This window comes from Micrasema longulum, unplaced genomic scaffold (genome assembly GCF_059751315.1).
Source record: "Micrasema longulum isolate JH-2025_06_02 unplaced genomic scaffold, ASM5975131v1 h1tg000323l, whole genome shotgun sequence".
NCBI classification, from domain to species: Eukaryota; Metazoa; Arthropoda; class Insecta; order Trichoptera; family Brachycentridae; genus Micrasema; species Micrasema longulum.
The window spans coordinates 31,604-54,394 of NW_028277527.1; the positions used below are offsets into that span (position 1 = coordinate 31,604).

Consider the following 22,791-nt stretch of genomic DNA (forward strand, 5'->3'; position numbering starts at 1 on the left):
TGTTTATACATGTATAATTTGTATATTTTTTACTAAACTTGTTTTCGACCGATAATAATATTATTATCATGTAAAGGGTTTAAAGAGAAAAATATATATATTGTCTATGGCCAAACAGCGGCAAAAACTTTTATTTTGAGTACAGTTGCTATAATAACTTATAAAAACGAATATAATCAGAAAAATGGAAAATCAATTGGCTGAAGATCTTTTAAACGAAGTAGACGAAGAAGAAAGTTTTTTTCAGGATGTAGACATATTACAGCAACACGGAATAAATGTCGCAGACATTAAAAAACTAAAGGGTGCTGGAATATGTACTGTAAAAGGCATTCAGATGCAGACAAAAAAAAAACTTTGCAACATAAAAGGGTTTTCAGATGCAAAAGTAGACAAAATTAAAGAAGCTTGTCAAAAAGTATCATCAGTTGGTTTCTTGACTGCACTCGAAGTTAGTGATCGGCGTAAACAAGTATTTCGCATTAGTACAGGAAGTCAAGAATTGGAGTAAGTTTGTATTTTTTTAAATGAAAGGTGTTCATATGAAATCAGTGTCTGCTTCTAAGATTGAATTCTATGATTATAGCAAGTTGATGGGGGGAGGAGTAGAGTCAATGGCTATTACTGAAGTTTTCGGAGAATTTCGTACAGGAAAGACACAACTTTCACATACATTATGTGTAACTAGCCAACTGCCTCGAGCTAATGGATACACTGGTGGAAAGGTCATCTTTTTGGACACAGAACACACTTTGTATCCTTTATCAATCGAATCTTATGGTGAAATTAGTTTATTTTGATAATCAAACGAGGTTATATATAATATTTATGGCCATATAATTGAAAATATTTAGGTAATTCACAAAATTCTTTTTTTTTTTAATTTGTGATTCTTTTCTGTATCATTGAAAAAATATAATTATTTATCAACCCTGTGGAACATACTAAGAGGGCTTAATGCCATTCAGCAATTTCTTCCAACCTATCAAAATAACAATTATCCTAAAAAAGAATACAGATCAAGGGTAATAATCAACAATAGTAAATAATATACAACAGATAGAAATCATACTTATATGAATTCTTTGAATTAATTCCATTAGCTATCTTATGGATAAATGTATAATAAGAAAATGTGACTAAATTTTGAGCAGGCAGTACGCAGTATTGGTTTTTATATAAACACACCACAAGACATCTGCAAAATGAAGGTTTGTTAGTTCTGAGGTTTAGAAATAAATATGGCCAAAGAATGTTAAAATTTACTTTTCTGATTTTTAAAAATAAAATCTTAAAACACATTTCGAAAAAAAGCACATTTGAGAAAAAAAAAATGAATGGCTAGTATGTAAAAATGCCATATTCACTATTTATATTACCTTCTGTTTTATAGCATTTTGCATAATTTTTTTTCTTTGGTTTCTTGCATATTAAAAAAAATTACTTGTAATGTTTAAATTTATATCTAAATTTATGTAACTAATTTTAAAACTATCTCTGTAAAAAAACCTGCTGAAAATCTTGTATCATAGTTTACCAGGTTTTCTTTATATTAATTTTGTATGCCTGTATAAAAAAAGGGGAAGTATGGAAATAGATGAAGGAAAAATACAGAATAGAGAGAAGTTGATTTAGAAGTTCCATGGAAATTAATTTATTTAGCTGATAGAGGAGAATAATTAATTGTTGTTTGAAGTTCTTCACTTTATTACAAACTTTGATTATAAAGTTTGATTATAATCCTTGATTATAAAGTTCATAACTTGTTAAATTTTGAAAGAATATGGTTATTGTTTAATTTCCTGAACCCAAGAATAGCCGTCCTGATCGACTACGCCCCATAGCAGATAGATTCAACCTTGATCAAAGCGCTGTATTAGATAATGTTCTTTATGCCAGAGCTTATACTTCAGAGCACCAGGTAAAGTGTACTATCTACATACAAATATGTTTTTAAATAATCAGTAAAAACAATATTCATCATTAGAGTTTGGTAATGTATGAAATAATAGTTTGGATTCCTGGTCTTCCCTTACAATGGGAAGTTAAAAGATTTACTTATCTTTGTCAATATTGTTAACTCAATCTGTTTCACAACAATTGAAATAAGTACATATTTACATGAAATTTTATGTTGGTCTTATATTAATTAGTGACAGGCCATGAAAAACTTGACTCGTGATGGAAAATGAAAAATCTCTTTGAGAAGGGAATAAGCGATTGCAAAATTCTTACCTAAACTCAAATCAGCCCAGATCATAAACGCTGCATTGCTCTCCAAAACATCAGCAGGAAGGACAAACAACACATGTTTTAACATTTCAGAAAAATATAAAGATTCCGATTCTGCCATACTTGTGAAGAAAGAGACATCTCGAATTTCACATAAAATGAGTTATGTTATACTCATCTTTTGTATCCAAAGTACAATATCTAAAGGCAAACATACTAATAAGGTGGCTTGTTGCGGTTTTTAAGGAATGATAAAAAAATTAAAACATATCTATTGTTAATAAGTAATAAAACGCAGAAAAAATTCATAAAAATATATGTTTAGATATATATTTATACATATATAATATATGTACTTCAAAGGTGGCAGGAAGTATTTTCTTTGGAATGTATTTTAATTGTTATTTTTAGTCATTAACCAAAGTTAATATTTGATGATTTATGATGAATATAAAAAAGTTAAATAATAATATGCACATGATTTTCATTTTTTTCAAATAGGCTGAGTTACTGGACTTTGTGGCTGCAAAATTCCACGAGGAAGCAGGATTATTCAAGTTACTTATAGTAGATTCTATAATGGCACTTTTTCGTGTGGACTTTTCCGGGAGAGGGGAGCTTGCTGACAGGCAGCAAAAACTGGCTCAAGTTTTATCACGCCTGCAAAAGGTATCTTTTGTATAATCTGTTAACCTCACAAGCAATGATTTTAAAATGCATATATTTACTTTTATATAAATAATATTACAAACTTTATTTATCCCCTAATAGAGCACATTACCAATAAACATACAGAGTATTTCAAAGCCAGACCGCGAAACTTCAGAGGAACATTCGTCATGGTAAACTATAAAAATATGTTTTTTTTCCGGAAACCTATTTTTAATGAGTTTCCATTATTTTTAGAATTTCAAAACAAATTAATACTTGATTTCTCGCCCATATCCGTACCCCTCCCCTACCCAGCCACTTTACTTGTCTGCGTTCGGTGCGTACCGCTTCGTTGTTCAATTACGTTTTTTATCTAAATTATTTTGTAGGGGAGGGGTCGGGATTAGTGGAAGGGATGCTAGTCTGTGAAATTACAGATTTACTCCATTTTCAAATTACAATTTTTTTTTATTAAAAACAGTAAGTAAATGGAATAAAATTATTATGATTTCTTTAAAGTTTACCACGAGGAACATTCCTCTGAAGTTTTGCGACCTGGCCCTGAAACATGCGTATATGTATTTTTTTCATTATAAAGAACCAACTAGTTTTTGAATAGGGGTTCAGAAATCTTATGTTTCTTTTGTTACAATATTTTTAAAGGCTAATCTTCAATTTGAAAGTATGAATAGTTTTTTTAGAGATTTATTTTGTTCTAGATTTCCGAAGAGTATAATGTGAGCGTCTTTATTACCAATCAAATGACATCAGATCCTGGTGCAACAATGTCTTTTCAATCAGATCCCAAGAAACCAATCGGAGGCCATATACTTGCTCATGCTTCAACAACACGAGTTTCGCTAAAAAAGGGTCGTGGGGAAACACGTATAGCTAAAATATATGATTCACCAGATTTACCGGAAAACGAAGCTACATTTGCTATAACAAATGGAGGAATAGCAGATGCAAAAGACTAAAAATATCATTTTTGTAAATTTTTAGTTTGTTTCCTTGTTTTTATACATTTTGTGTGGAAGACCTGTTGGCCTAGTATCTAGTACATAATTATTTCAAATTAATTACACTTGGTATTACAAGTTACAAAATACCTGTTGGACATTGTATTTTATGACAAAAAACATTTAATTTATTCTCAATAAAACGATCAAATTTTCCTGTAGTTTTCTTTATAATGAAGATAGCAATAGAATATAACAGCTTAAAGTGAAATATTGGTTATTCTGATTCGTTTTTTCGATTGGCAACACTTTCTTGAAAGTAGTGCGCTATTTTTAAACCATTCTAGCTTCTGCGTTTAAAAAAATATATTCCTAATCGATTGTTTTGTAATCTGTATATTTTTATCGAAGTCAAATCCCTTGAGAAATGCAAAGCACTTATTTTGGGACCACGTGTATTTGATTATTTAAAAACAATTTCATGTTATAAACCGAAACGCTTATTTTTATTTGATATAATACGAGCCTTTAAAGCAAGAGTACTATCGCGTGATCAAGTTGACCAATCAGCGTTCGAGTTACTTGACAGTCGCACGCATAGGTGAATCAGTCATTATGTGGAAAAATATTTTGTAGTGAAATTTTGACTTTGTGTAGAGAAAACTCCTCGGTATTTGGATAGTAAATATGACAGAAGAAAACGGAATAAAGAAAGAAGTTCGTGTTTGGTGTGATGGATGGTGAGTGATAAATATTACAACCCATATTTATACATTTTTCTGTCATATAGTGTTTGTCGCCGAATTTCAATGTCAATTCAATTTACGTCGCTCAATTTCTTATTTTCTCATTTTATTTACGCTTATTATTATGTAGTTATCGTTTAAAATGTGTTTTCAATTTTAAACATCATAATATTTCGATATTTATCATAATATTACACATTTTTGTTTAGCTGTCATTTGAAAAAAAAACATTCTTTTTATTTTGTTTAAAGGGAAATTTAAATTTGAAAAAATTATTTCGATGTATGTATTAGAATATTTTGTATTTTTTGGACGCATTAAGGAAAATTCAAGCATTTTTTATTTCTGGTGGGAATGTTTCAATGATACTAAATTTTTTAGACCATAAATGTCATTCTTTGAATTTAATATTGATTTTAAAATACATACACCGAAATACGCGAAATTCTATTCAAATATATTCATTGTATTATTACTTCAACTCGTTTATAGATATATTCCCGGATGCATGAAATACTTATCAACATTTCATTTATTATATTTAAACATGAATTATTATGAATACATTTCCGCTGCAGATAAATAAATGACACAGAAACAATAATTATCTTACTCTAAAATATTATTATTTTTACTAAAAATAATTTTGAAAAATTGTATTATTTTCAAAATATGTTAGTTAATTAAATTTGATCTACGTATTTCTACTTTTCAGTGTCTGGTTTAAGTGATTACTTTATAGTTTGTGTAAAATTTATAATTCTTTTTAAAAAAAAAACATGCTATTATAAAAGTTTTAAAAATTTAAGAAAAACATATATGTTTAAACATAGGCAGAATTATAAATATTGCACATGTATATAGCGATAATTTTAACCAGTAAATGAAGGTTTATGTTTGAAGCCTATCGTACTAAAAATGTAATTTATTACTTAAAAAATTTTAAATAAAAAAAAAATGAACAAAAATTGCAAAGTAATTTGCTTCAAAGTTGCAGGTAGCCTCACAGCTAAACAGTCACACAGCTAAATTTCTATTAGGCTATTTCTTTTCCGAAAATGAAAAGTTCTGATATTATTAATAATTGAGTTTCTCCAGGGTATGCTTGGTTACAACAGAAGTGACGTGTATTCAACTGCACATTTTTCCCTTGTTACGCAGTATTTTTGTTAACACCGAAATATGTGGAGCAATAGTTTTTACGTTCCCAATAATTATAGTCAGCATCAACATAGATTGTCTCACATTTCAATATAAAGGTTGCTTATGGTTATGCCTGTCGTAAGAGCTACTTCTAAATTGAACAGTATCACTTTGGACATTTGGCAAGGTTTTTTTTTAAGTTACCTTAACCTTAGACTTGCGTCTGTTTTAAGGTAATTGATTAACTTCTTTTAGATGCATTCGTCCCTGCAATATAAATATATTACAGCAACGTAAATAATATATATACATAAATAAAATTAATATTTGAAGCACCATGTTCAATAATATAACTACGTATTTAATTTGCCTAAAAAAAATTATAAAATGAATTTAATGTGCCAACTGATTTAACAATGACTGTTTCTTTGTCAAAAAATAAAAATTCATCGAGTTATTTTATACAAATTAAATACCTGCATTGTTCTATTATTTATATCACATAAAATGTTTTATTTAATAAAAAAATAGATTTCCAGTTATGCTATTAAGTATATTTCTCATTTATAAGCCTTGAAACTACCATGGCTTAATTCATCATTATCAGTATTCTCATATCCTCAGCCTGAGGGTGCATAGGGCACTGCATCGGTACTTATTATTTGTTATCTGTAGGCAAAATGATCAGTCTTCCTTAGGTGCCAGTTCAGGGACTATGAAATATTGTGATGTCAAAACACAATTTTAAATAACAATTTACCGAGAATAGAACCCGAAATCTCAATCATGGTAGGCAAATGGCAATTGTCATACGACCTTTAATGTGCTATCACTTTGCAGATGATACTGCAATTGTAACAATTGGAGACACCAATATAGACGCACAACAAAAACTGCAATTGGATTTTAACCAAGTTTTAAGACGGTCACTTGACTATAGCCTAGCAATAAACATGAAAAAAACAAAAGCGTTACACTTTACATCCCCATATAATAGACCTAGAGAAGATTTATTAATGTATGCTCATACTTACGAATGCTTGCATAAAAATCTACAAGACTGTAAATGTACAAAAATAGATGAAGTATCAAAATATAAGTATTTAGGTATTATTATAGATTCCACTTTTAATTGGGAATAATGGGTAAAAGCAGTTTGCAATAAGCTAAGAGTTTGCCTGCTTTACATGTACCACTTAAAACCATACCTACCCTACCCAGTGCTGAGACTAGTTAAGCCGATAATTCAATATGGATTAAGAATATGGGGCCTAAGTTTTAAGTACTTTACCAACAGGGTCTTGAACCTACAAGTACAAATTTTAGAAACTATCGTACCTGTAAAAATGAAGATTGATACAAAAGACAATAATAATGTATTGTTTGATTATGTTAACGTTTTGCCTATTAACAAACAGTGTCAGTATAAGATAGTGACAGATCATTTCTTCAACTGCAGTTTTAAATTCAAAGTAACCCACTAGATCGTGACCCTACAAGTTTCGGCACAGCAGCTGACGGTGCCTCGACAGAAAAACTACTATGGAGATAGATCAATGGGGAGTGTAGTACCAAAACTATTTGACTTAATTCCTTGTGAAAATCGAGAGGAAAAAAACTTAAATATGTTTTTAAAAATCATCAAAAACTTACTAAAAGTATTTTTAAGAAAATTTTTGAGTAATTAAAATATTTTTCTCGTTTTTTTACTAAACTCTGTACCTACGCTTTATAAAAAAAAAATGTAATGCAACCCGCAGACAAGCCTCGGCTTTGCGGGAACAACAATACAATTGTGTATGCTATTTTATTGTTGAAATAAATAAACATTTTTAAAAAAGCGGTAACCACTAGCTAAAAAAACCCTGGAAATGGTGCTGCAACATCGTGTTACATTGAGCGAAATACGACCTATTTTGAAGTACAGCTATTTAAAAACAAAAATTTAACCATTGTTTTTATTTGTAAAAATATTTACATCATTTAGGCCTGTTATGTCAAAATACGACTTCATTATTTATAAAAATAAGAGATACATATGGCGTTGTATTCTATGTAGACTCATGTGGCATCATAGCCACACAAGGGTTAATTACATAATTAGAGAAATTATATTCTTGTTTCTAGTTATGACATGGTGCATTTTGGGCATGCCAATTCCTTGAGGCAGGCCAAAGCCCTCGGCGACGTTTTAGTAGTGGGAGTACATACAGATGAGGAAATCACAAAGCACAAGGGCCCTCCAGTGTTCACCCAGGAAGAGCGATACAAGATGGTCAGAGCCATCAAATGGGTGGATCAAGTTGTGGAAGGTGCTCCTTACGTCACCACACTTGAGACTCTGAACCAATATCAGTGTGACTTATGTGTACATGGCGGTAAGAATATATATTTTCTAAATAAAAATTTCGTTTTTACACAATGTAAAAAGTAATCACATAAATGAGCCGATGAGAGGCTATGTCTGTGGCCAATATGAAATATTTTATCTCAAAAAAACGTATTTATTAATTCCTCCAGTTTTTAAAAAAATTCAATAGGGCCTCGACAATCCGAACAGGTAAAAATAGGACCTCGGCGGATTTTTGAGGTGTTTAATTTCTTTATTTATCAAAAAACAACTTTAGCAATATTAACAATAGTGAATAATAAACATGTAGGAAGGCTGCGTATTAAAAACGAAGCTAAAAAAACAGAAGTTTAAGTAGTTGTCTTGAAAAAGTCTGTAATACTCTTCTGCTTATAATTTTACAACTTCGTTTCAAAAGCGCGGTCTCTTAGTCGACGAAGAAATATAACTTCATTATCTTTAGCCCCTTTCAAAGTAGTTAATCTCCCTCTGCTTCTGAAGGTTAAACTTTTTTGGAAGCGAGAACTTCAACGCTTTCATCGTCGTCTTGAGAACAGACTTCTTAAGGTGGCGCTCTAGGCAGGTGAAATGCCTCTCGCTTTTCCCACGAATGCCCCTGCCTCATCTGTCCGGATTACCGCGATCACCGGGTAAGGGGGGGTCCGGATTATCAAGGCCTTACCGTGTATGAAAAATACTAACATTTTGTATTTTTGAATTTTTCTCTACAAAATAGGCACTTGTACGATCAAATTTAATCTTTTTTGTTAATTTTTTCATAAGTTTTGTATGTATTCAAATTTGTTTTCAAAATATATTTTCAAATACATTTATTCAGATGAAATATTTTTGTCATGAAATTACACTCTGATATAATTTATTCATGAATGTTTGAATAATAATTATACAGTGTTTAATTAATTAAATAAAATTGTTATGCATAATATAAATAGTTAAGTTTTTAATATAAAGGTGTAGTTGGAACTAAGTATAGAAGGTTGATTTTACCTCAAGTTTCTTGACATTATGTCATATTGCCAGTACCTGACAGCAAGGTCAATAGGAACAAAAATATTGATTACGTGTTTAAATATACATACTTACTTGTATAAATAATGGTAAATCCTTGAAACATTAATTATTGAAAGTATTTTATTGTTGATGGGTATTTTCAGATGACATTACCACAACAGCTGATGGAATAGATACATACCATTTAGTAAAGGCAGCAGGAAGATATAGGTAAATATCTGGCATAAATTAATTTACCTTATAAAATAATTATTTAAGAATGTCCATTTATTTCTCTTGTTTGCCTTAAAACTGTTCAAATATCCATTGACTTACTCAGATCTTCTTGTTGTCTTTTATTTATTTTTCCATTCAATTAAAATAGCACATGATTGGTGTGTCATTTTAGTATTTGCTTCTTATATAGAGAAACATCTTTAACCCTACACGCCCCGATGTAGACAATCTGCTACATGCTGATAATCGGAGCATAAAAGTGATTTCAAACATTTTTATCACTCGGCGACTAGTGTATTATATTTTATACATACTAGCCTTTATAATTTATTTAAAAAATCAACACCAGAGTAATATTGTTTCATAAAATTTGAAACAAAAAGTCAGTTGAATGTGTTCTGTCAAAAGTGTAATTCAGCTAATGTTCATGTGGTGATTTTTTTATACAGATTTTTGAATGATTCAAAGTCATTGTTTCCGCAACTTTCATTATTAGATGAAAATATGTTTATAAAAAATATTATTTCCATATTTTCTTAATATTTTTGAACCTTTTATGCCCAATGTCTTCATACCTAAAATATGAAAATAAATATTAAACATTTTTTTAAATCATTATATTTCCCAGCATCTACATAAAAAAATATACACAAATATATATCTTTAGTTAGAATTAGAAAAATTGGGCAGTGAAGGGTTAAAGCGTTTAAAAAAAAAAATTGTTTGATTAATCATCATTCCCTTTCCGCACCTAATGGTGCAAAGGCCACTGCATTGGTACACCAATCGCAGCGTATCTTGATCATTTTTTTGTTACATGAAGGTAAAATGATCAGTCTTACGCTTCAGATACCAGTTCAGGGACTATGGAATATTCTAGTGTAAAACACCCTTTTAAATAAATATTTCATATCAACCGTGTCGGGAATTGAACCCGAAACCTCTTGTATGGTAGGCAAACGCGTTGACCATTATGCCATGAGGCTGGCTTGTTTAATTACAAATAATGAATTAAATGCAAGTATATTAAATGAAATTTTCTTCAACAAATGAATGTATTTTTTTTTTCAAATGAGGAAAAACCAAAATTACATCTAATTTCTTAATAAATAACATAGATAAATAAAACCTTACAAGATCTATACAAGATATTGTAGGCCTTTTAACTATTTATTTCATGATATTTTATTAATTTGTAATGCAGATGAAAATGTTACATAGAAGAAAACTGTCAGAAAATGTATAAGACTTAAACACAGATATAATACGATAGTTTCTTAGCAGAAAGTTATTTAAGCGTAATTTAATGTAACATATTTATAATTTTTTTTGCATCACAACGGGACAGGGGGCCCAATTACGGTGGGGAATTACAGCACATAACACCCAGACTCGAGAAAAATCACATTTAATTTTTTGTGTTCTCACTGGGAATCGAACCTGGAACTTTCCTACACCACGGAGGCCGCCTATCTATTTAAATAAATATTTCATAATGTTTATCCGTGTATAATTAAGTTATGTACTTTTTAATGTGTGTGTTATTTACCATAAGTGAATTCCGAACCGGTCAATTCTATTGTAAAAATCTCTCTTCCTCTCCTCCACTTTATTTCCTCGTCCTCAGCTTCACGCAAAGCTCTTCTTTTCTTTTCTAGTATTTTATATTTTCTGCTTATTGTGTAACATGTTCTTCTTTTATATTTAGATTTGTGAAAAACTTTGACTGGATGTTTTTATTATTTTCATACTAATTAAATTATACAATTTCTGTCGTTTTTCCTAATGAAAATAATTATAACAGTTAATAGGTCACTAGATTTTGATAACATGTCATATCAACATGTAAATTTTGATAACATGTGTAAATCTGAAAATTTCTGAATGTCAAAATACCAAGCCGCTTTATGTGTTTGATGCATATTTTTTACATTGCGCAATTTTGAAATAACAGGGGTGTTAGAAAGTAATATATTAGCTAATAATCATAAAATTATTTCTTAATTGAAATGGGAATGATCGGGACTGATATTATGGGCTACGGGGAATGATATTATAAGCTACTTGAGCAAATATGGGATAAAAAGAGTTAAACTCTAATGACGGTTGGTTGAAATTACAATTGTAAGCCAGTTAAATTTGAAATGTTGCAACTTAACAATACTTAACAATATTGGAATATACCGATTCTCAGTAATTAAAAATAATGCTTTTATAATTGGTGTACCATTCTTATATCACGGGGTAATTACTACAACTAGGTAACTACAAAATCAGCATTATGAGTTACCCACTGAAAACACATTTTTTTATCTTCCTTCATGAATGCTACAAATAGACAAGTCACGCGTTCAAATCATCATAATATGATTTGAATGAATCACGACTTGCCTATTTGTAGCATTCATGGAGGAATATGCAAATATGTGTTTTTTGTGGGTAACTCAAAAAGACTGATTTGGAAGTTACCAAGTTGTAGTAATTATTAAGACAAACAGTTGGATTGATTTTCAAAAACTGATGTATAGTTTATGTCATGTAACGATATAATATATCGAGATTATTCTATAATATAAAAAAGATACAGATGATATGAAAACATGAATGGAAGCAATTTTTTAAGACAGCTACTGTAGTGTGCAGAAATATGCGCTGAAGAAAAGTGTCAAATAAGAACTTGATAGTTCTTCTTCTATTGAGTGCCAATTTTTCAAAATTCCATTTTTCCAGCCTTTCTTATTTCCAGGTAATCATTCTTCAAATAATTTTTATAAATTCTCTACATATTGGAAGAAAATATGTGAAAAGTTTATTTATTCGGTCTTTTCGTTTAGCGTGTTTTTGATTTTATTTTTGTCTAATTGAACATAATTTTTGTGACATAATTTTGAGTGGAGGCGTATAAAAAAAATAAAAATTAACATAGTTATGCAGAAAGGAACCAGTCCACAATTTTGAAAAATTGCGATAATGATATTATCAGGTGCAGTAAGGTCAATTCTATGTTCTGCTAAAAACAGCCAGACTGCTGTCATACAAAAAACTGTATAAATCACCTTCTGAAAATGGTGTCGATCACAAAAGCGGCATTTCTCAATTTGCAGAAAATACCCACAGCACTAGAAAAATCTTACAGTACATTCAAATCATTAACACTGGTCAAATACATGATAAGATTCTTGTTTGTCTTGTAAAAAAAACTAGTGTACTCATTGTTTATCATTTGTTTAAGTCAAAAACATTCCAACTGTTGTGTAGATTCGATTATTCGCTTTTTTCACAAAAGCGCTATTATCTCAGTTTCACTTTTCTATGGCTGGCTGCTTTCTGCATAACTACGTTCAATTATTCTTATGAATAAAAAAAGGCAGACGATAATATGTTGGTACATAATTATATAACTAGGAAATGAAATAGTTAACTATCCTTATGTACACATTGTGTATGATTGTTTTAAAATCTGCTTTTTAAAAGTGTCAAAAATATTTTATTTATTACGAGTATCATATATACATAAAATTATGCATATATACAAAGTTGCTTTGACTGTGACTGTCTAACTAGGGTTACTTACCTCTTTCTAAGATAGTCAAAATATAAAAAAACAGTAATCAATATAGGTAGTAGACATAGGTGAAAATATAGTAAAAAACCATAGTTAAAAAAACACAGAGTAAAAAATGTAGTAAAAGACATAGTAAAAACATATTAAAAATATATACGTAGTAAAATAAAATAAAAACATAGTTATATTGCTGTTTAAAAATAATTATAAAACCTAAATATGAGAAAATTTAATAGCCGAAAGAGATAAGCTACCATATTACAAATATCTATCTAATGTCTTATTTGATTTTGTAATTTTTTATTTACTATTTTAATAGTTACATAAAATAATCACACCATATTATTCAGGTTCATTAAACTTATAACTTGATCTTGGTTTTTAAAAGATAACATACATATTTGTTATTGTTTCTTGATGGTCATTCTACAAGATTCAGTGTCAACTGGTTTTAAATGAGTATGGTTTATCTAAAGCCAGTATATAATTTAAATTATTATATCTTTTTCATTCCACTATCCGTGCATAGAGTGTAAAGTGCAATATTATTTATTATGTTTTCTAATGCAATGTTACTAAGATACACAAACATGTGTACTTTCATTCTAAATTAATTACAAACCATATTTTACTAATATTTTTTATGGATATAATTACAACTTGCCTTTAAAGGTTACAATATAAAATTTTATTATTTTGGTTTTGATTGTCCCAAATTTTTAATGTTGCAAATCCAAAATATAAATAAAAATCTTAAGAATTAACATTCAATGTCTGTACGTATGAGCTAGCTCTTGAATCTGTTTTATCGTTAAAATGGACTTAATACCTCAGTATTTTCATATTTTTATAGTATTTAACCCTTTAGCAGGCCCCAGGAATCTAAAGTGAATACATTTTTAAAAGATCCTCCAAATAAATAAACGAAATGCGTGGCACTCGCATGATCGATAGGGGCCAGTTTTTCAATCCATATTATTAATATCTCTTGCTCTCCTTTTTAAAAACTTTTACATGGAATGTTTTCCAAAAAATACAAGAAGCAAGAATACTAAATTACTTATTGATTCAAGTTAGTAGGTACACGTACAATGCATAATGTTTTTGATAATAAAATATACCAGACCAAAGCAGAGATTTGATAAATCCTTATGGGTAAATTAATAATGAAGCGATATTAGTGAGTATGAAGCGTCTGTGTCCGGGCGGGTGAAAAATACAGTTTTCGGTGTAAAATTAAACCAGATTATTGGACTTTAATTTTTATATTTTTCATTACACTTTACATTTATACATACATATTGGTCGTTCACCAGTTATTCCACATTCTATCATAGTAATCCATTCCAGTTCGAGCAAACCAATTATGCAAAATCCCGCTATATTTTTTCTGAAAACGTCAAAGATTACGCGTTCTACATTAAATCAGGTGAATGAAAAAAACTGGTGGTCATAAATGTCAACCGTATTCTATCAAGGAAAAATGTCATTTTAAAAAAAAAGTAATTTTGCAAATAATATTCAAGTGTTTAAGATATAAAATAAAGTGAATAGGCAGAGAAATAAGTTATTGTTATCCGCTAGTTTTTTATTTTACTAGGAACGGGCTGGCCACGCTTTATAAATTCATATTTGTATTTATTTTTCGAGTGAAATACAATCGCTGGCAATAATATCTTTCTTTTTTCATAAATACTATTAGAATAGAACATTAATATCTATAATAAAATATTATATTGTAGTAAGCTGTGCATAATAGCTTATATGGGCCATTTGCCATTGGATAGAAGCCCAGGGTTGAATTCCTGGGATGGTCAACATGAAACGATTGTTTAATGGGTCGTATCACACTGTAATATTTTATCATTATTAAACTAGCACCTGAAGCGTGAGATTGATCGCCTTACTTTATAGTAAATAGTTGTGATAAGCTGCATTTATTTTATCATATAGCACCTTATGTTCCATCAGATGCGGATAAGGCTTTGAAAATGATAATTTTCGTAAAAAAATATGTTTGAAATCAACAGTTTGTCACTGATTTTTAATTTCAAATGTATTTGTAGAAAAGATGCATGCATACCAAAGAAAGTTAAAAAAATATCCTTTAACCCATTGCAACACAAAGCCGGCGAATCGCTGGCCAAGGTCAATTTGTCACTAACTCACAAAGCCGGCAATTCGCCGGTTTGTCTTTGAAGTGATTTTTTTTACATTAAAACTGAATGACAATAACTTTATTTATAAAAATGACATAAATAGGTATATTTCGGTTACTGATTTCATAATAAAATGTAATAATCACAATTTATTTCACATTATTTATAACAATATATTAATTAAGTCTTAATTTAGTTTCAATAAAAAAATATGTCAAAATTAAATAGCGTGTTGTATGAACAAATTATGTCATCTTTATTAGTGGTGCAATGGGTTAACATTGAATATTAGTCAATTTCATACGTACTCTTTATACTTAACTTTCGAAAATGAGAAAGACAGAGATAGACAAAAGAAGACAGAAAATTCAAATAATAATAATGTTGAACTCATGTAAATGCTGGAATGTTCAAGGTTTCGAATATTAGAATAAGAAAATATTATTATGTTCTGTTTTACGAATACAGGCCAAAGGGCATGCATTCTAAAAAAATATGATATTGTCACACACAAAAATATAAAATCATTCGATTGACTCTAATAAAAATTGCATTGCATGAAATAAGTTTCAAAATATTTTTTAAATGTGGATGAATCTACAAACGTGCAAAACAAATATCTTATCTCACCTAGTCTGAAATCAGACTCGATGGTAACATGTTTACCTATTCATCTCGAGGTAAAGTAGGAATATAAGTATATATTTTATTTAAAAACAATTACAGATCAATAATAAAACATTCATGAACATGGCCACGGCATTCAAAATACAATAAATGTTTTTTAAAACCAATTAAAGTTGAAAAATATAAACTTGAAATTTATTAAAAGGTGATGCATAAAAATACCAAAAAGAGAAACCGAAAAAAAATTATAAGAAGTTGCGTAGATGGTATCCTGTTGTTAACGGTTTCTGTGTTGTCAAATATATATAGATAAATACTGGATTTAACCCGTTAGGGATTTTATTTTTTTGAGATGACAACATTTCGAACAAATCCTATTGTAAAAATAGTATCTCGATTAAAATGATTGTGTATATTTTCAGAGAGGTGCAGAGAACAGCTGGCGTGTCGACAACTGACCTTGTTGGTAGGATGCTTCTGATGACTAGGCAACACTTTAGGTCAGTGGTTTCTTTAACACTATTTCTTTACCTAATTTACCTACCCGCCATCTTTCTGTATTAGTTTAAAATTGTGTTCTATTTTGCCATTGAGAAACCACAGAATTGGTGGACCTATTTCCATACCACACATCCGATAAAATAGTCATAACTCAAAAAAGCTATTTCCAGGAGAGCCTAAAAACTAAAATAACATGTCTTTTTTTGTTTTTATTCAAATGAAAAAATTATAATTGAAATGTAAAAATACCCGTAAACAAATATATCTCAACAGAGATGGATAAACCTTTTTGAGGGATATGGAAGCCTCGCGTATCATTCAAATGTATTTTAGCGTCCATATTGCTTTAGTTTTCCTTATTTGTTGATTTTTGTTAAGTAATAAAAGTGAGGATCTATTGATGCACGTGAGACTTTGCTGAAATATTTTTGACCAGGTTTTTATTAATTCATATGTTTTTGATTTTGATGCATTAAATAAAGAAATATTTATATACCTATTTTGAGTTTATTTTTTTCTCAAAACACCATTTATAAATATTTGACAAAATGCTTTAGTATGTATGTTTTTTAAATCAGGATTATCAGTAATAGGTACGAGTATCTTGCTGAGATAATTTTTTGTGTATTCTATTAGTCATATACCTTACATAGTATTTTAATTGAAATGATGGTGATATATTGTTATCCCAATCATTCCTCATCTGATACCAAACAAATTTTGCTGTTATCATAAATACTTGAAATACATTGCTTTTTTATAATAAATTTGTCATCATGATAATATAATATAGTCTGTATGTTATTACGTCACTTAAACAAGGCATGAAGAAAAAATGTGGTTAATTTACTAACAATATTTGAGCCAAATCTTTATAGGAAAGTACTAAATTTTAAACCTTCACAATTTTTATGGTAAACAAATACGTAGAGTTTTTAGAAACTAAGAAACTATTAGAGATTAGAATATGGATACCTTGGGCTTGATTGACTGGTTTTATTGTTATGTTTTTCAACAGAGATGGAGATGTTGAATTTAGTGCTTGTCTATGAAGATTTGCATATACTAAAAATATTGTTGATATCTAGATGATTTATTTTTATTTTTTATTTTTTGGTTTCCTATTTTGAACACAAAATTTAATGTTGATTTTTTATTCCTGGTTTTGAGAAAGTAGTAAAATACTAAATGCATCAAATTTCGTCAATTTTTACCTTTCTAAAATAAAAATACCCATTGAATTTGTCTGAATATCACAAAAAATAACTAAAGATGATTATTTATTCATTCTTGTTAGTAAATACTAAGTGTAAAGTCTACTAAATATGTTTGTATCTTTCTAATCAATACAATAAACGTTATATTTTTATTATTATCATTTAATTGTAAGTAATTCTACATAGTATGCATATTTAAATCGAGGTCATTTCTAAACATTGTCTCACTATAGCAGTGTTGAATATATAAAAACTGTCAAAAGTTAACTCAAAAGTAAAGTATGTAAAATGCTGATTCATGAAACAGGAAACATCTGTTTGTGTTTTCTAAATCAACACCTTTTATTGGGTCATGTTTACCATATTAAGGTCCACGTTGTAGTAATAGCCATAAATGTCGATTTTGTTAACAAAAACAGTACCTACGTATTTGCATTATGTAAACTGGAATTTTCAAATTAAACGTTCCAATTGAAGAGCTAAACTATAAATGTTTAATGAAGCAGTTAAAATTAATATGTATTATTGATAGATGGGAAATTTCAGATTTAGTGCTGCTTTTTAAGTTATTAAATAATGTTCTTGACAGTCCCGAACTTTTAAATTGTTTGAATTTTTGTGTGAGACAGCATGGGACGACACAAAAAACGACTTTTTCTGTTGTATATATATTTGTATAATTTAAACTATGCTTAATACTCACATATTCTACGGCTCCACATGATAGCAAACAAACATGGAAATTTAGATTTATTTCATTTACATTTTTACTAATTGAAATCATAATTTTTTTCTAAATTATAAATATGTACTAAGTGTTATACTTGTTTTACTGTTTATACCATGATACATCGCCTCTGTTACTTCAATACTTTTTATATTTAAACTCTTTATTTATTGTTAATTTGCTGCATACCTATGCTATAATTTCTCGTTTAATTTTCCTTTGTTATTTCTTTATTTTCTGCTGATTTCATGTATATTTATTTTCTTCACTTGTTTACAGGTTTATTTTGTTTCATAACAATTTTTTTTTTTTACATATTTATTACAGAAATTTACAATGAATTATTTATACAACAAATTAATTAAGTAGTAAAAGTAAACATATAATTTTTTTATTTTTGCTGGTGGTTCATCTTAACTGCCTAGCTAGGGATAACTTCCCCGTTCTAAGGCAGTAAATTATGTATTTTAAAATAATATTAAAAAGTAATTACAGTTTTATTATTATGTGTGCTTTTTCAGTCTTAAAAGTAAATAATAAATATACCATGAAAAAATAAATAATACCAATACCAATTGTTTTTTATTATTATTTTATGCTTTGTTAAAGGCGTAAGCCTTACAAATAAATAAATAATACAAAAAATGCATGATTAGTTTGATAGTTTATGTATTATTTTATATTCATATTTGCGACAACATAATTTTTTTGAGGCAATTCTAATATTTATAACCTTAATTCTCATGTCTCCTAACTTGCATTGCAGGCGGGGAGATTTAGAGTACACTGTTGCTCTAGACTCTTCATCTAATATGGGCCAAGACTCAGCTGCGAGGAGTCCCTACACGGGGTGCTCACAATTCCTGCCCACAACTCAGAAGATTATCCAGTTTAGTAACGGTGTCTCTCCCAAACCTACAGACAGAGTATGTTCTCTCGCTGTTTTTCTCAACTTGAATAGTTTAGTAAAATAATAGCATTTTAAGTCCGAATTTCAATTTCAATCGTAAATAAAAAATGTTGAAGTATATTTGTTAACCCTTTATAGGACAGTGGAGAATATTTTTGCCATTATATACAAGAGTAATTTCTGTCGCCTAAAATGAACATTATGTATGTACAGCAGGGCCTCGATAGTCTGAACCGCTGCTAATCCAAAAGCCTCTATAATCCGAATGACCTCTGTACCTCGGTAAAGCTTCTGTGGCCCTTGTTATTTGAATCAGATGATATTTCCGGCCAAGATGCGGAAGATTCTCTAAAGATGACTTGCCATTAAATCTTTTTCGAAACAGAGGCTTTTTAGAAGTAGAGATTAACAATTTCTCAATAAACAATGCTAAAATTTATTGTCTGGAGCCTTTAACTGATGCAGACATAGTAAGCAAAGCAAGAAATGAGCATGACAGTGAAAACAAAATAATCGGAAGCATCGTAACTCAAGGCACTGCAAGGGTTCCACATACTCAAGCTTTATCTGCCTCGAAGACTTGCTTGGGATGGGCGGGTGAAGTCGGTATCTCAATTCAAGGGATAGAGCGTTTTTCATGTCGCTAAATAACATTCGTCAAAGAACTGTATTGAAATTATTTTAAAAAGTTAGATTGAAAGCATTTTTTAAAAAACAATTTAACATTTTGCATGCTTAAAACATACTTTTAGTTATCAAAACTTTGTTTTATTGTGAAAAATGCCTTTCGTAATATCTGCATACTGTAATGTGAACGCTTCATTCATCCGAACAGGGTATAAATTTTGGGTGTTTGGACTATTTCTCTATCGAGGCCTCGCTGTACATATAGTTATGATGAAAACAAACGAAAGCTGCATGCATATTTGCCACAGGGCAAATGCCAATGCAAATGCGCGTTCAACTTTGCTGTGTTTGAACTGTTCAATCACGTTATAACGCATGTGTCAAGTTTTAACTCAATAAAAGTGTAATGTATATAGATCACCGTCTAAATAAGTATTTAAATACGTAAATAAAGTTCATTTTAGATGAAAATGAACAAAGAAAATGACCTTTATATAAAGTGGCATAAATATTTGCTATTGTCCTATAAAGGGTTATACAAATAACTCGTAGGTTGTGGTTATTTATCATAATTGAAAACTTGTCATATCAACGCTAATTATAACCAAGTGTTTCAATGTCTGCTGGTTATTATATGCATTTTTACCTGTAAAGATTTTTTCTAAAGCAATGTTTAAATTAACAATACCGAAACAAATAGCAGAACAGCCTTCGAAATAATTTAACCAAATTTATGCATGTAAATTAATATTTTGTGCACTTAGTGCTTTAAATGAAATACTAATCTGTTGAGTTGTTTTTCCTTAATTTATGGAGTTATCCTGTACCGTAGGTAGTGTATGTTGCTGGAGCATTTGACCTGTTCCACGTAGGACATTTGGACTTCCTCCAGGGCGCTCGTGCTATGGGAGACTTCCTCATTGTAGGACTCCACACGGATCCGGAGGTCAACCGGTACAAAGGATCCAACTGCCCGATCATGAACCTGCACGAGCGAGTCCTCAGTGTACTGGCATGCAAGGTAATATTATAATATACTAACATACTTTTGGATTATTTTTCTACAATGTCAGCAAGCCAAGAGGCCCCCAATTAAAGCGTTAAATTGCGCGGAATACACAAATCATATTTTGGTTATGTCTGGGAATTGAAATTGGAACCTGGTTGGAATACTATGAATGTCACCGTTTCACATTACCTAATAGGTTATAATCATCTTTTTGTTTTCAGTATGTACATGAAGTGGTAATCGGTGCACCATACAGTGTAACTGACGATTTAATGAACCATTTCCGAGTCAGTGTCGTGTGTCACGGCATGACAGATATCGCACGGGACCATGATGGATCGGACCCCTATCTCGCTCCCAAGAGAAAAGGTATTTTCAAAGTCATCGATTCTAAAAATACCATGACCACAGAACATATTGTACAGAGGATCATCAAACACCGTCTAGAGTTTGAAATGAGAAATAAGAAAAAGGAAATGAACGAAATCGAACTTGTGAAATCTCTAACCAATGGTACACATCTTAATGGGGATTGTAAAGATTCTGTTTAATATCTTGGAAGTTATTGGTTTTTAAAGTGCAGAATTAAATTAGCAAAAAGATGCGTGTATTTTACTTCAGCAATAAACTTTAATAATAAAATCCATCTAATTTGTAGATATTCACTGGTTTTCGTATAACATTTTTCTTTGTTTATTTATATGCAGAGTCAATAACACTTGCCGATGTGGTCTGAAGTATTGACAAGCATAGCATAACAACTCTAACGATAAAATCTTTTTCTTTTTACCAAGTGTTTCTATGAATCTCGTTTCACTCACATTTTCTTGTTTGTTGAATTTGACACGTGCGATAGAGCAAAATTATTTTTGCAAAGTTAATTTATCCTTTTATATTATTGTTATTTGTTTATGCACAAATACTCAATTCTGATTCTTATTCTCGAATTTTTTATTTTGCTACGAATATTATCACAACTTTTAATACATTTTCTGGTAAACATACATTGTATAGTCCATGTTAAAAAATCAATTACATATTTCAATAATACTTTCTGAATCTCTTGCCTTTGTTATGTGGTATTTACTATGTAATATCAAAAATGTAGAATGTGAAAACCACTAAAAAGTTATATTATGTGTTCAAAGAATTGGTATTTTTATGCGGATGAGTACAAATTGGGCATTATTATAAATAACATATGCAATCAAATTATTTAGGCAAACTGTCACAAAGCATTTACATATTTTTTAATCTATTAGTAAAATTGACTAAAAAGCATTAAGTTTATTAATAAGGACTTTACATATTATTTAATAAACACATATGCATTTTAATCTATCCACCTCGCATATCGTTGTACTTCAATATTGTTTAAAAACAATATTTTTGATACCATTACGGTATATAATATTTTTATTGTTAATGTGATTTGAGCGTGCGCTGTTGTTGTTATTTTGTGCCAATTCTCAAGGTAATGTATTTAACTACATACATTTGTTATTTTTATATTAGATCACACGCTTACTGAAAGCTTAATACAAATTGACTGTATGTTCAAATATTCAAATTGTACTACACATTATTATGGGATATTAATATTTAGTTTAGTAATTTTTTCGCATTTACATATAATATAATTCATAGTTTCCTTTGATAAAATTATGACCTAATGTCGATAACTACATATTTAAAATAATGTTGAAATATTTTTCTATTTGTATGAATATTGCTTTAGTTTAGGTGCCCTTTATTTGTCCAAAAGCTATATGGATCACAAGCATATTATTTTATATCTAAAAATGGAATAAATACACTAAACCATGTATTAAATTATTCCTTTTATACCTTTGTTGTAGTTTGTTATCAAAAAAATTTAAATATGTAATATGGAGATTTACTTTTTGTACTATAAGGAGTTTTTTTTTATATAAATACAGCAATTTCTAATGTGCCTTTATTTAAAACAAAAAAAAAAAACATGTGTAGGTAATAAATTTTATATTTATTTATTGATTGATTAGCTAATATTATTAATTTACTGTGAATATATTTATTTTATAATACTAGTAAAATTATGAAATGTACTTTTTTATAGTTTTTCAACTATGTAGTAAATT

At 29.4% G+C, this 22,791-nt stretch overlaps 2 protein-coding genes across 2 annotated transcripts; both read left to right on the forward strand.

Moving 5' to 3' along the window:
- Positions 1–181: 181 nt before the first annotated feature.
- On the forward strand, positions 182–3,870 carry LOC148282471 (meiotic recombination protein DMC1 homolog). Its single transcript, XM_088225030.1, has 5 exons — positions 182–507; positions 587–754; positions 1,819–1,921; positions 2,734–2,901; positions 3,603–3,870. The coding sequence occupies exons 1-5, from the start codon at positions 185–187 to the stop codon at positions 3,858–3,860; spliced, it is 1,020 nt and encodes a 339-aa protein (XP_088081156.1). The 5' UTR covers positions 182–184; the 3' UTR covers positions 3,861–3,870.
- Positions 3,871–4,196: 326 nt separating this feature from the next.
- On the forward strand, positions 4,197–21,774 carry Pect (phosphoethanolamine cytidylyltransferase). The gene is made up of 7 exons (XM_088225001.1): positions 4,197–4,582; positions 7,859–8,109; positions 9,257–9,323; positions 16,103–16,180; positions 18,892–19,051; positions 20,495–20,683; positions 20,893–21,774. The coding sequence occupies exons 1-7, from the start codon at positions 4,530–4,532 to the stop codon at positions 21,220–21,222; spliced, it is 1,128 nt and encodes a 375-aa protein (XP_088081127.1). The 5' UTR covers positions 4,197–4,529; the 3' UTR covers positions 21,223–21,774.
- Positions 21,775–22,791: the final 1,017 nt, after the last annotated feature.

Coding starts and splice junctions, on each gene's coding strand:
- LOC148282471 (XM_088225030.1), top strand. CDS start 185: ATGGAAAATCAATTGGCTGAAGATCTTTTAAACGAAGTAGACGAAGAA. Junction 755..1,818: donor TTGGACACAGAACACACTTT/GTATCCTTTATC, acceptor ACCCAAGAATAG/CCGTCCTGATCGACTACGCC. Junction 1,922..2,733: donor CTTATACTTCAGAGCACCAG/GTAAAGTGTACT, acceptor TTTTTCAAATAG/GCTGAGTTACTGGACTTTGT.
- Pect (XM_088225001.1), top strand. CDS start 4,530: ATGACAGAAGAAAACGGAATAAAGAAAGAAGTTCGTGTTTGGTGTGAT. Junction 8,110..9,256: donor TGACTTATGTGTACATGGCG/GTAAGAATATAT, acceptor GGGTATTTTCAG/ATGACATTACCACAACAGCT. Junction 20,684..20,892: donor TCAGTGTACTGGCATGCAAG/GTAATATTATAA, acceptor TTTTGTTTTCAG/TATGTACATGAAGTGGTAAT.